Genomic DNA, 14,217 nt, shown 5'->3' on the forward strand with positions numbered 1-14,217 from the left:
ACGGTGTATAAATTATACCTCAATCAAGCCGAGAAAGAAAACAAAAAACCCCTCTGGAGGCTTGAAGAGGATAGACTGGAAGGCATAAAGTTGGAGGAGGCTACGGCAGGAGTTTAGTGAGAGGTGCCAGGGCCTATCTGTTGGGAGATGGGGAAAACTGGCTCAGGGGTAGAGTGGGAGGAGACTTGGGATGTCTTGCCCATGGTTAAGGAGAACCTGGTAGAACTCAGTTTCAGAACCCAGAGCTCCCTGGCTTCAGCCCTCATGCTCCCACCAGCACGGCAGCTCCTCCACTGACAGGTAATGGAGACACTGTTCTCCCCCACCAAAGAGAAATGCACTTCAGAAACATGTTTCCAAAAAATGTTGCTAAGGGTTTTATTTCTAACAAGAGGAAAATAATAAAATAAAATTAAAATAGGCTTCAGTTGGAACCAAGTTTCTTGTTTTGCTTTTTTTTTCTTTTGAACAAATTAATTACACACCAACAATCTTCTTTTATTACAACATGAACCCAGGAGGAGGAAAGGAGACAGGGCAGGACATGGAGGGAAGATCAAGGTGGTAGTGAGGACAAGCACCAAAAGCTTTCTTCAGATCACAGGGAGCCCTGCTCTGCTCCCCAACCAAACTCACTTAAAATAAAAAACTGTGAGCACAGCTATGTGAAGTTTCCTCCTCCTGGGTGGAACAGTCAGGGGAAGGGAGGAGAAGGAGGCAAAGGTAGGAGTGAGGAGGGAGGCAGAAGAAGGGGGGAAGGAGGAGAAAGAGTGAGAGGGGGAGGTGAGGTTAGTGTAGCATGGCCTGGCGAGGGCCACAACTGGGGAGAGAAGGGAGAGGAGATTCCCCCAGTTTGCATATGCACTGGCCGTGTCTCTGGAATGGTGCCGGCCCAGCCCCAGCCACCCCCCTGCCCACCTGCCCATCTGTCTATCTGCCTCAGGTGTCTGGGAATGCTGGTTAGAGGCTACCAGGGAGGGGGACTCCAGGGGCCGGCCCCCAGGAGCTGAGGTCTGAACAATACCTTGGAGTCAGAATATAAAAGTCAAGGGACTCGGGGATGGGCTGGGGTGGGGGGGTGGCCATCCCCCCTACTCGCCCACCTCCCAAGAAGCAGGCCTGATGGTCAGAAAGAGGATCCTTGAGGCCAAGGGGTCTCTGTTGGGGTCTGTGCTAGGCTCAGCCACTGTCACAATTGTTGCTGAGGCGGCTGCTGCGGACAGGGCACGTGCAGCCGGGGAGTCAAAGTGGAGAAAGGGGCCGAGGAGCCTGAACTGGCCCCTAGCGCCGGCTCCAAGCCATTCTGGTTCTCCTGGGTGCCGGGGCTGTCAGTGGTGGGCAGGGGTGGGCCCTCACCCCCAGTCTCCTCCTCCAGCTCCTCCTCCTCCTGGGCCTCCTCGGCCTCTGGCCCTGAGCTCCGTACCCTCTTTGGCTCTAGCTCCTCTCGGGCTGGGTCATCGCCCTCCCCACCCCGATCCACCTTCCGCCGCCGCCGCCTCTCCAGCGCCCGGCCCCGTGCTCGGCTCCCATGGCGCTCTGCCTTCTCCAGCTGTGATCACCAACGGGCAAAAAGAGATGCGGGACAGTGGTCAGGCCTGGGCTCCCTGCCTGCTTGGCCTGACCTCCCACCCCTGCCCATGATCCCTCCTCTCCTCACCTCCAGAAGTGTGCGGATCCGCTCCAGGTTTGGAGGCTGCCCAGCCTGCAGCAGCTGCCAGATGCTGTGGTTCTCATCCAGGGTCACCTCAAGCAGATCCCCCTCCAACATGAGCTCCTCCAGGGGGGCCCGGGTTGCCTCAGGCAGCTCCAACACAGGGCCAGTCAACTGTGGCAACAGCGAGGACAGCAGCTCCAGGTCTGAGGGGTTGCGGGGACAAGCTGGGTTAGAGGCTACTCCCGGTCGTACCCCCACCACGACAGAGACGAGGACCACGTCGGTCACTCTGGTGAGATCCAATAAACAGCCTACCCACACCTAAACCTACCTCTCTTACCTGAGCCCTCCCCCGGGGCTACCTTCTCAGGACTGGTCATGCTGTCTCCATTCTCCAGCAACCCCTGCACCTGCCGAAGAGAGCAAGGACAGGTAGCGGTAACTGAAGAACCAGGCCCGATTGCTCCCCCACAACCTCAGACTTGGGACCCTCCACCTCCGGGAGGAGGACAGACACAGGCTGCCGGCATGGAGCATTGCAGGGATCTGGAGAGGAGGCAGAACGGGGCAGGGAGGCCAGGCCAAAGGAGACCAAAAGTCAGAGAGCAGGGACAGGGCTGGAGCCTAAGTAAGGGCAAGGGCTAGGAGACAGGAATTTGAGGGCGAAAGAGCTGGGCTGTGCAGCTCACCTTAGGCATATCCTTGCCACTGCCTTCTCTGAGAGGGTCAGAGGCAGGGGCTGAAGGGTAGGTAGGGGGCTCCTCGGGCCTGGGTTCAGCCTGCAGCCGCTGGCGAAGCTCGGCCAGCCGTCCCAACAGAGCAGTCACATCCTCAGAGGCCAGAGCCTGCCTGGCACGGCCTTGCCAGCTGATGGCCCTCTCTGTGAGGCACTGCAGGGCCTCACCCTCAGGCAGCCGCACAGGCAGTCTCTGCAGCGCTACCAGCAGTGCCAGGATGGTCTCCAGGCGTGGGCGCCGTGAGCGCATGCACAGCGGACACAAGAATTTGGTGTCCCACTCCCACCAGGCCAGCAGTGGGGATGAGGTGGGACTGAGCCTTGGGGAACTGAGGAGGCGGGGTACCGACACACATCGCCCATGGAACCAGTCCTGACACAGGTCACACTGTAGAGCTCCCACCCCGGATGGCACCTGCCCACACACACAGATGGAGGATGCAGAGGAAGCTGTGGTCGATGATGCCAGTGGACTGGGCTTGGCGGAGTTGGTGCGACGCAGCTGCAGAATTCCCTCCTTCTCCTTCTGTTCCCCCTCCTTGAAGGCCACGATCTGCCGTGCCCAGGACAGGGGAGGAGAGGTCAGCACCCCAACCCTCCTTCTCTGGCACCATGAATACCCCACTCCCAAACCAGGAGAACTGAGGCCCAGGGAGCAAGTGGTCTGCTCATGGCCACCTGGCTCAGACACTATCGTCACCAAGCTCTTCTCCCCATCTGGGCCCAAGCTCCTTACCACAGAGCCTGGGTCCCTGAGGTCCTGCGCAGACAGCCCCAGCAACTCTGTGTCAGATTTGTACAACCCCAGCTCCTTCTCCATCCACCGGCTGCGCTTGGTGCTGTCTGAGCCGGCGTCTGCACACGGGCAGAGCACCTGAGGCAAGCAGACAGAGGAATGTCCAGGCTTCCCCTCACTCCCACCCCCTCCCTCCCCTGCCCAGCACCCCCAAAGCCCCACTCATATGAGCTGTCTCACAACAGCTGGGCCAGAGGCAGGAGAGGCTGTGGGTCAGGATCCTAGGCCTCACTCACCTCCAGCAGAGTGTAGCAAGAATTCTTCTTGAGAAAGGTCTTGGAAGCCTTCTCTCTCCAGGAGTGCGCCGTCAGTACCTGCAGCTCTAGCTGTCTCAGCTCCTCCAACCCCACAGGTAGGTCCCGGCCAACAGCCACCAGGCCCTCCAAGTCATCCAGGCAGGGGTAGTGATCACCATTCTGGGACAGGGGCAAGAGAAAGCTCAGTTCAACTTGCCAACATCTAAGATGCTACTCTGTGCCTGGCCCTGAGCTGGGAAGACAGACTGGAATCACAGTCTTGAGGCAGAAAAAACAGGGATCATCCTAAGGCAGGCACACCCACCTGGCTCTCTCTTACAACTCGTACATCCATTGGCTCAGCCTCTGGATATCCAGTCAGTCCCCAGGACCAGCAGACTAGTTATTTTGTTGTGGTTTGCCTCTTCTATCCTCCCTGCCCCCCACCATTCTCATCCTAACCAGCATCCTATCTTCCCTCAGGCCAGCCTTGCAACCCTTCTTCACACTGCTCACCAAGCACGTTTTGCCTCCTCACGATGTGCTGTGACCCCTTCCTCTCTCTAGCCAACCCAACTCAACCCAGCACAACGCAATGTATGCCATCTCTCCCAGCTGGACTGAAGGTGTCGGGTGAAGCGGGGGGAGGAGGGCAACAGGGTCCTCACTTGGATCTCGTCCACATCAGCAATCCAGGCCCGGGCCTTAGCAAGAGCCTCCTTGAGAGCCTGGATGTTGGGCAGGTGAACAGGGATGTTTTCTGCCTCATGAATTATGGCCTCAAGCGTGGCTGGTGGATGCTTCTGCCTAAAGGTAGGGAAAAGAGAGGCCTCAGTGTGGGGTGGTCTGCCTGACCAGAAGCCCAGCCTGACTTCCAGATACAGCGGTATGAGCCCCTGGGGCTGCCGCTTGGGCCTATTTGCTTGTATTTCGCCTACGCGTGGCTGTCAGTCCCTGCTTGCTCCAGATTGCACGCACCCAACTTCTGCCATACCTCCATGCCTCTGCTTGTCCACCAGTCTGTCAGCCTGTTGGCAGTGCCTACACACACAACCTGCAGTATTAACCTGGTGCTGCAGTTTGTCAGATTGTCCCATGCATGGTGTCTTTCTACTGACACCTGTCCATCTGCCTTTTGGTACTTGTGCTTGTGAGTGTGTGCACACGTCAGCCTGTGGAGCTAGTCCTCTATATAGCTCTGTATCTGTCCATCTCTGCTTCTCCGTAAGACTATCTCTGCCTCTACGTGTAATATGGAGTTTAAAAAAAAAAAAAAGATAGGAAACAAAAAAGGCAAGGATAGTCAATACACCAACACAGGAGTCTGGTGCCGAAGGCCACCCATGGGAATCATCTTCAGCTTCTCTGCTAAACTTTGAAGGTTGCGGTAGAGCAGGGAGGGGAAGAAGCTAGACCCACCTGGCCTCCAGGCAGAGATGGGCCTTCTCCTCCCAGCGTTCAGCAATGGTCAGTAGCTCCTGCAGTTCAGCTCGGGCCTTGTCCACAGCAGGGCTAGGGGCTACACTGGCACCCGCGACCAACAGTCCCCGCATGACAGCCAGGGTGCCCCTTCGGGCTGAGGGGGCCAGTGTGCGTTTCATCTCATCCAGCCATCGCGCCTGTTCCACCTGCCGCTGGAGCTGCTGGGCCTCAGGTACCTCCACCCCCAGCTGCCGCCCTCTCTCCAGCAGGGACTGCAGGAGCCCTGGACTGGAGGGCAATGAGGCCAGGGCCTCACGGGCTTCAACCTGGTAGGCTTCCACCTGTTCCAGAATACCCTACCAGGACACAGATAAAGAACAAACTCCTCAGCAGGGCTCACACAGAAGTCCCACCACCACATACCCCTGCCCTACCTACCTTCTTACCCCCCCAGTATTTGCGAGGAGAGCCTAGCACGGGCTGGGCTCTCTTCCTTTGCCAGGCCCTAAGCAGTGGTTCCCAACACTCACTGCCCGATAGAATACCCTGTGGCATCTGTTAAAATGCAGATCTCTGGGTCCTCTCCTTGAGATTCTTAATAGGGGTTGGTCAGGAGCCTGTGCTTTATTTAAGTCCCCAGAGGATTTTGATGTATAGCATCAGGAGACCCTCTGTCCTAAAAATGCTCTGCTGTGCTTGGCCTTCTCACAATCTCTACACTCATACTGGTGTCCACTGCCCTCTCCATCCCACTTCTCTACCTTTCTGAACTTGACTCAGCTTTCCAGGCCCACAAACATCCTTGTTACTTCCTTTCTCCTCTTCCACCTCCACCAGGAAACCTTCCCTTGACTATGCATCCTGTACCTGTACCCTTGTCACCTGTCCCTCAAATCCCATTTCTAAGAGGCAATTTGCTAAAAACCTGTTGCCTCCTACCTCCCGTTATTCTCACACGTGCATCCTGTCTTGCCCAAATACTTGCAACTTCCGAAAGAAGCCAAGAATGGCCTGCTGCTCAGGTCCCCCAATCCCCCCCGATCCCTCAGCAGCACTTCAAGTCCACCCTTCCTCACCTTGACATCCCCAATCTGGTGCATGGCACAAGGCAAGTTGTTCATCTGGTCCAGAAAGGCCCGGAGCTCAGCCAGGGTCATCTGTAGACCAGCCACCCTGTAGGGGCTATGGAGTTTCACATGTAGGGTTTCAAGTCCAAACCCAGTCCCCTCCCTCCATCTCTGTGCTAAGGCCCAACACCTTTCCTCATCCCTGCCCACCTTGACCTCTCATACTTCACAGTTCCCCACAAATGCCCAGGTTAGAGGGAGGGTTTTAAGATACGTGCAAGTTCATATGATGGGGGGAAAGAATTAGAAGAGAGGAATATAGTATATATTTGGTGGGGGAAGCTTAGAAATTGATGGTAACAGAAGCTGGACAATTTTAATCCATCTTCTACTGTGAACTCTATGATCAGTTTATGCTTCTGTGTCCTTTTCTTGTCCCTAAACCTCCCACAACACCTCCCTGCCCACAAAATCCCTCGGCCTGTCTGAAATCAGTACCTTCAGGTACTGATAAAAAGAAACATTCCTAGTTTTCTTAGCACTGAGGCGCTCCCCTCCACTCCAGTTGCCTGGCCTCCTTGCCCTCCCCAACGCCTCCAACTGCAGTGCTTATCAGCTTCCTGCTGATGTCATCTGCCTAATGGTACTCAGAGTCCACCCCTCCCCCCGCCATAGTCCTTCTCCTAGGTGCTGGCTCCTCAGCAGGCTACCTGTGCCCAACGCCTCAAGCTGCCATACCCAGCTTCCTGGCCGCTGACCAGCCCCAGAGCCCGGGACACGCAAGCCTCTGCCTCGCTCAGGCAGTTCTTTAGTCGCTGCAGCAGCTCACTGTTAGGAAATCTCCGCTCACGGGCCTCAGACTCTAGTGCCCTCAGCTCTTCAAGGCCTGGAGAGAGAATGAGAGCAGCAAGGAGTAGGCAGTATTGAGTAAAGGCAGAGGAAGGGGGTGGGGGAGTACAGAAGAAAAGGGAATAGAACTTGCCTGTGGAGTCCCTCCGTCCCCCCATCACTCACTGCGCTTCCGCCCATCCTCCACCTCCAGGGCCACTCGCACTTTGTTGGCCCAGGTGTCAAAGGACTCAGCCCGGACCTTCAGCTTATGGAGCATGGCAGGGAGCTCATCCAAGGTGTACCGATATCTGGAGGAAGAGGTCACAGAAGAGCACATCTGGCCCAGTTCTGCATCCCCCTCCTCAGCCCACTTCCTCCAGGTAGGCCCCCTGCTCACCGCAGGTACTGCCGGCTACTGGAGCACTTGCAGAGGTCATTGATGTGGGAAAGGCAGACAAGGCCGTCTGGGCAGTCATAGCAGGCTAGGGCTGATAGAAAGCACGTGGTCTTGCACTTGATGCACTGGCGCTCATCATCCGGGAGCAGCTCAAAAGCCTCTCGCTCAGCTTCCGTGATGCCCTGGGGGTGTTCATTATATAGAACAAGAAGAGGGCCGCAGAAACCCCTAACTCAGCCACCACTGAGCCCCACAGTAGACTCACTGAGCCCCACAGTAGACTCAAATCTGTGCTAAGAGCTGTGGGGGAGACAAAACTCCACAGAGCACACTGTCTTTGTGAAGTCCAAACTCTCAAAGCTGGGGGAATCACATGAAGCAGGCTAAGATCAGTGTGGGCTGAGAGGGAGAAAAATCAGGTAAGATTCAGATCAGCAGAAAGGACCTTCGGGGTGAGAGAAGGTGAGGAAAGTGGTGGACCAAGGCACCAGAGAGATGGCAATACGTGGAAGTGGCCAAGAGAAGTGCCATGTACTGGGGAATAATGCTAGCTTCCAGGCACTCAGTGCCCACTGTGTTCCAGGCACTGTGCTGGCTGCTTTATCAGCACACTGCACACACATCTATAACTTAGAGAAATAAACTCTACGTGCTTGTGTTCAGTGTTTAAAGATACAATTTTCCCCCCCCAAAAAAAACATGGCCTCCAAACCTAAGCCAATGACTTTATCTGTTGATTAGATGAAGAAAAAGCAATCCCTTCCAAAAATGGAGGAAAAAGCCAGCTATCTTGGAGTAACTGAAAGACAATATAATGCTATACATTATGGGCAATTTTAGGGATTTTAGAGGGAAATTTTGATTCTAACGTTTTTGTCTTCTATACCAACCTAACTTCTGCATAAGTCCATTGTACATTACAAATCCTGCTCTGCCACAAATGCGCTCTGCACATTACAAATCCTGCTCATAAGATGAGTCCACTGCACATTACAAACCTAGCTGCATTGATATTGAGTAAATTATTTAAACCTCTCTGTGTTTCAGTTTCCCTACTTTGTAAAATGGAGACAACAGTACTATCCTCATTGGGTTGTTATGAGGATTAACAAAGGTAAAGTGACTAAGGACTTAGAAAAGTATCTTAGCACTTAGAATAGTGGAACTACAAAAGGCCCTGAAGAGCCAAAGTAATCTTGAGAAAGAAAAACAAAGCTGGAGGTATGAAGTTTCCTGATTTCAAACTATATTACAAAGCTATAGTAATCAAAACAGTATGGTAATGGCATAAAAACAGACCAATGGAACAGAATTAAGCCCAAAAATAAACTCTCGTATATACAGTTAACTAATATTTGACAAGGAAGCCAAGAATACTCAATGGAGAAAGGATAGTCTCTTTGATAACTGGTCCTGGGAAAACTGGATAATCATATGTGGAAGAATGAAACTGGACCTTTATCTTATATCACTCACAAAAATTAACTTGAAATGGATTAAAGACTTAAACATAAGACCTGAAACCATAAAACTCCTAGAAGGAAATATAGGGAAAATGCTCCTGGACATTGGTCTTAGCAATGATTTCTTGTACATGATACCTAAAAAGCACAAGCAACAAAAGCAAAAATAAATAAGTGGGACTACATCAAACTAAAAAGCATCTGCACAGCAAAAGAAACTATCAACAAAATGAAAAGGCAACCCATGGAATGGGAGAAAATATCCGCAAACCATCTATCTGCTAAACGGTTAATATCCAAAATATATAAAGGAATCATACAACTCAACAGCAAAAAACCAAACAACCCGAATAAGAATTGGGCAAAGGACCTGAATAGATGTTTTTCCAAAGAAGACATACAAATGGCCAATAGGTACATGAAAAGATGTACAACATCATTAATCATCAGGGAATGCAAATCAAAACCATAACTATCACCTCACACCTGTCAGAATGGCTTATTATCAAAAAGACAAGAGATAACAAGTGTTGGAGAGAATGTGGAGACAAAGGAACCTTTGTGCACTGTGGTGAGAATGCGAATTGGTGCAGCCGCTTTGGAAAACAGTATGAAGGCTCCTCAAAAAATTAAAAATAGAACTACCATATGATCCAGCAATCCCTCTTCTGGGTATTTATCCAAAGGAAATGAAACTAGGATCTCAAGGAGATATCTGCACTCCCATGTTGACTGCAGCATTATTCACAATAGCCAAAATATGGAAATAACCTAAGAGTCCATTAGTGGATGAATGGATAAAGATGTGGGGGGTGTCTGTGTGTGTATACATACATACACATATAAATGGAATATTATTCAGCCATAAGACATAAATCCTGCCATTGTGACAACATGGATGGACCTTGAGGACATTATACTAAGTCAAACAAATCAGACAAAAAAAGACAAGTATTATAGGATATCACTTATATATGGACTCTAAAAAAGCCAAACTCATAGAAACAGAGTAGTGGGAGTTCCCTGGTGGCCTAGTGGTTAGGATTCCGGGCTTTCACTGCTGAGGCCTGGGTTCAATCCCTGGTCAGGGAACAGATCCTGCAAGCCGGCTTGCAATGCAGCCAGAAAGAAAAAAAAAAAAAGAAAGAAACAGTAGCATGGTGGTGGCCAAGGGCTAGGGAGGTAGGGAAAATATGGAGACGCTGCTCAAAGGATACAAACTTCCAGTGAGAAGATAAATAAGTTTGGGGGATCCAATGTACAACATGATGACTATAGGAGGGGAAATAAGAATAGGTGCTCAACAAATATTTACTGATATTGGCTCTAATCTTCAGATAAGGATACCTATTTCACAGGCTTGTCTCATTTTGCTAAGGAGGAAACTAAGTCTCAGAGAGAGTAACTTGCCCAAAGTGAGAATCTGACTGCAGCTTATTTTGATTCTGAAGCCAGAGAATGCTGCTCAAAGGATGAAGCCCCTAGGTATTCTTGGATCATGGACTCCTTTGAGAACTGGATGCAAGCTATGAGCCCTCTCCCCAGAAAAGGACTCAAACACACACACACAATCTTTTACAGAATTTACGGGGTCCAGAACCCTTCTCCTTAGGTAAGGGCCAAGCGTAGAGAATTCTGAGTGTTAGGATGGAAACATCTTTTCCCACCTTGCTTTGACTCCTTCTGTAGTGTAGCACAGCCCCAGAGTGATCATTCAACAACAGCACTGAACAGAGAGAGCAAATGATGCCTAGAAAAGCCCAGGGGCTCACCAACTAATACCACAAACTGACAGGCCCCAGACTTCCAACACTTACCATAGCTGCAATTCTCCTTACAACCCATGCTCATAGGAAAGTTATAAATGAGCTTTAAAATAAGAAAGTATTACCCTAAATTTTCTTATTTTAAGAAAAGGGATCCAGCAAGGGATTCCTCAGGACCAGCATTCCTTTGTAATCCTATGGAGGACTCTCACTAAGTCAACTCCCTAACTGGGCAAGTTTGGAGCTTTAAGAAGGCAGCTGAACTACATGAACAGCGGTCCCACTCATCTACAAACAAAACTGGCATGCTATGAGAAATCTATTAAAGGAAGACTGCCTTCTACTCAGTAATATTAACCTAGTTTGAGCTACTGAACTATATGAGTGTAATAAAATGGCATTTCTTAAGAAATGTTCCATATTTCTATCATTTTCTTCATGTACTAATATTACAATAGCAACTGCTACACTGCAAGTGGAGCAATAGATGCTTTGACATAAATCACCTTACTCAAGCTTTACAACCACCCTGCAAGTTAGGTATTTATTTCCATTTTACAGAGTGGGAAAGTGAGACTATGAGAGGTTAAGTAACTTGAAAAGGTTATCCAGCTTACCAGCAAGTGGGGGTTTCATATGTCAGTTGGTCCTGGGTTATTTAAATAATGATGCAATAACATCATTAGCAATAACAGCACCTGCTATGGGTCACTTACTTAACAAACATCTTAAATCCACTCAACTATCCCAAAAGATAAGCACTATTATCATCCCCATTTTTTTTCAGATGGGGATACTGATGCTCAGTGAAGTAAATTAACTTACTAACAGTTATTAGTAAATGGTAGAGAATGGAATTGTAGTTTCCAATCCAGATGTGTCTAGTTCTTTTCACTACTCCCCAAGAGGAGAGGCTACATCTTCTACTTCTTCCTCCCCCCCACCTCTGCCACAATAGGGTACCCAATCCAGGGCACTCTCCCCACCACCCACCTTCTCTAGCAGGGCCTTTCGTAGACGCCGCTCCTCCTGCACCATGATGAACATCTCCTTATGCACAGCTGCTGCCAGGTTCAGGTCCAGCTTCTCTGGACAGGCAGCCATCTTGCAGATGAGTTCCTCATGGGAGAAGACACAATATCTTCGGAGCCGGCGGTAGTGCTCAATGCACTGGCGCCCAGCCGGCAGCTGTGGACAGGTTCAAGGTTGAGTATGGCCAAGTCTGGAGGCGATGGTGCCTCAGCCTCCCCACAACCCTCCTGCTTCTCCCTGCCATCCCATCACACTCCAGACTCACCCAGTCAGCAGTGCAAAAGTTGACAGCCTCAGCAAAGTTGTAGCCTTGGTTAAAGCCACTGTGGTAAGCACGAGGGAAGGTAATGACAAATTCTCCTGCACACTGGTTTGTGCGGACAACCTGAGGAAGAAAAGCCAAGGTCATTGAGACAGAGATCTAAGTGCAGGGTCCTTAAGGAGAGGAAGGAAAGTCTCAGGGAACACAGTCTGACAACAGATTCCCAGACCCTCCAACTCCGAAAGAAAGGACCATTGGTCTCTGCTCTCAAGGTTTTGATTTGTGATGACAGGAAAATCTGAGTCAAAAGCAGGAAATGTACATACCAAAATATTTTAACTTCCCTAATAATTTTTTAAAAATTCAAAACATCACTTTTCATTAAGCTGGACATGTTTTTTCATTAATTTTTGTTACCAGTCATGTAAGCAGTTTCAAGAGCCAAGTGGTTCTACAAGATTTGTTACAAAATCAGCAGACCCTGCCATTCTCCATTCCCCAGAGCCATTCATTTTCACCTCTTCTGATTATTTTGGCATTCACCTTAACAATCCTAAATAACATGCCTCTAGACTATATTAAAAATAGCCTCCTATGTCTCAATTTGCTTAGTTTTCTGTGCATGTATTAGTAATTTAATCCCAACCTTTTGGACAAGTGTCCAACTCTCCTCTCTCCTATCACTTTTCACCTTTCTGTAGCAGTCTCTCATGGAGCCTTATGATCTGTTTCAATTGGGACCAGCTGCCCTCCCTGGATTGTCACTCTCCCATGACAGATCTCCTGTTTCCTAGATCCCATGTCTTCCTCTTTCTTGGTTTGTTCCTTTGCTGTGCTTAAGCACATCGTCCAACAGCTTCCTGAGAAACAGTGGGAAGAACTTTTAAAAAAAATGCCTCTATTCTACTCTCAACCTTGATAATCTGACTGCACATAAAATTCTAAGTTGAAAATCATTTTGAAAAAAAAAAAAGAAAGAAAAAATAATTTTGAAGGCACGGCTCTAGTCTTCTAGATTCCAGTGTTGCTTTTGAAAAGTCTAAAGCTGTTCTGATTCCTAATGTTTTGAATGAAACCTGTTTTCTCTCTCAGAAAGCTTGTAGTTTTCTGGTCCCACTGTTTGATATGAAAATTCACCAGATATACCTTGGCGTGGATCTATTTGCATTCATGTACTGGGTAGGCCCTCTGATTCTGGAAACTGTCGTTCAGTTCAGGGAAATTTTTTTGAACAATTTCTTAACAATTTGATCCTTTCAGTTTTCATCTATTCTCTTTTCAGAGAGAATTATTTGACTATTGAACCCCCAGAACAAATTCTCTAACTTTCTCTACCTTTTTCCATCTTTATCTTTCTATTCTATTTTCTGGGAGATTTCCTTAACTGTTTATCTTCTAAGCTTTTTATTTTCTTTTTCGTCTTCTACTTTTGCTATCTTAATTTTAATTTTCGTTCTCAGCATGTTCTTTTAAAATAGCATCCTGTTCTTATTTTATGTTTGCAATATATGCTCATCTCTTAACGTATTAATAAGGTTTCTTTTCCTTTTCTTTTTGAAGTTTACTTCTTCCTGCCTAGGCTCTGTTTGTCCAAGCTGCTTTTTTACCATTTGGCTCTACTTTGTTTATTCTAGAGTTTTCTCAGTTGTCTGTTAATCTGTGGCTATCTAGTTATACTCAAGAGTAAGAAATGAAAAGGCTGAATGGAAGTTCTGAGTACAGAGGTGAAGTTTGTCAACTGTGAGCCACTGTAGAGTGAAGCCACTTAGTTTGGGAAACTCCAGGTCTTTCCTTTTGGGCCAGTCAGATTCCCCAGAGAAAACTCTCCTATTTTTTTGCCTGAAGGAAAAAGGTCTGGCTGCTATTGTTCTAAGAGCCAAGTGGAGGAAGATGGCTGGGAACCTCAGCATTCAGTAAGTATACAATGAATCCTACTAGTTTCACTATACTTCTGCTCTCAACTGTACCTAGAAGACCTCAATCCAGAGATCTATTTCAACCTCTTTGAAAGTAAATCTCACAGTGTTTTGCTAGAGTGAGGGAGGGTCACATTTCCAGATGCCCAGTGTGGGTGGGGATCCCATAGCTGCTGCTTTTTTTTTTTTTTTAATTAATTTATTTATTTATTTTTGGCTGCTTTGGGTCTTCGTTGCTGCACGTGGGCTTTCTCCAGTCGCAGCAAGCGGGGGCTGCTCTTTGTTGCGGTGCTTGGGCTTCTTATTGCGGTGGCTTCTCTTGTTGCGGAGCACAGGCTTTAGGCGCGTGGGCTTCAGTAGTTGTGGCACACGGGCTTAGTTGCTCTGCAGCATGTGGGATCTTCCCGGACCAGGGCTCGAACCCATGTCTCCTGCACTGGCAGGTGGATTCTTAACCACTGTGCCACCAGGGAAGTCCCTCCCATAGCTTCTTATATAAATATGAACCAATCTTCATTTTTACCCCATTCGTCTTTACTCCCAGAATGTCTGCTGCAACCAACTACTGAACCTTTGGGGGGTACTGAAGTATAAATCAGATTGGTTCTCAGATGTTCCAGAACTGGCTTAAGATTGTTT

At 49.0% G+C, this 14,217-nt stretch overlaps 1 protein-coding gene across 15 annotated transcripts in view; it reads right to left on the bottom strand.

Annotated features, from left to right (window-relative positions):
- Window positions 1-353: 353 nt before the first annotated feature.
- Window positions 354-14,217, bottom strand: part of KDM5C (lysine demethylase 5C) — a 32,101-nt gene continuing 18,237 nt past the window's right edge. For 4 of the 15 annotated variants that reach the window (XM_036839660.1, XM_036839668.1, XM_036839669.1 and 1 more), the window contains 14 exons: window positions 11,666-11,785; window positions 11,362-11,556; window positions 7,140-7,321; window positions 6,926-7,050; window positions 6,650-6,797; window positions 5,921-6,026; window positions 4,842-5,200; window positions 4,091-4,229; window positions 3,423-3,602; window positions 3,127-3,264; window positions 2,344-2,943; window positions 1,986-2,067; window positions 1,658-1,857; window positions 354-1,549 (listed from right to left, as the gene is read on the bottom strand). In XM_036839660.1, the coding sequence (XP_036695555.1) occupies window positions 1,190-1,549; window positions 1,658-1,857; window positions 1,986-2,067; window positions 2,344-2,943; window positions 3,127-3,264; window positions 3,423-3,602; window positions 4,091-4,229; window positions 4,842-5,200; window positions 5,921-6,026; window positions 6,650-6,797; window positions 6,926-7,050; window positions 7,140-7,321; window positions 11,362-11,556; window positions 11,666-11,785 (2,934 nt within the window). In that variant the 3' untranslated portion in view covers window positions 354-1,189. The remainder of the gene's footprint in view (window positions 1,550-1,657; window positions 1,858-1,985; window positions 2,068-2,343; window positions 2,944-3,126; window positions 3,265-3,422; window positions 3,603-4,090; window positions 4,230-4,841; window positions 5,201-5,920; window positions 6,027-6,649; window positions 6,798-6,925; window positions 7,051-7,139; window positions 7,322-11,361; window positions 11,557-11,665; window positions 11,786-14,217) is intronic. The other 11 variants (XM_036839670.1, XM_036839666.1, XM_036839665.1 and 8 more) reach the window with 8 other exon arrangements.

Source organism: Balaenoptera musculus, chromosome X (genome assembly GCF_009873245.2).
Source record: "Balaenoptera musculus isolate JJ_BM4_2016_0621 chromosome X, mBalMus1.pri.v3, whole genome shotgun sequence".
In the NCBI taxonomy this organism is placed as follows: Eukaryota; Metazoa; Chordata; class Mammalia; order Artiodactyla; family Balaenopteridae; genus Balaenoptera; species Balaenoptera musculus.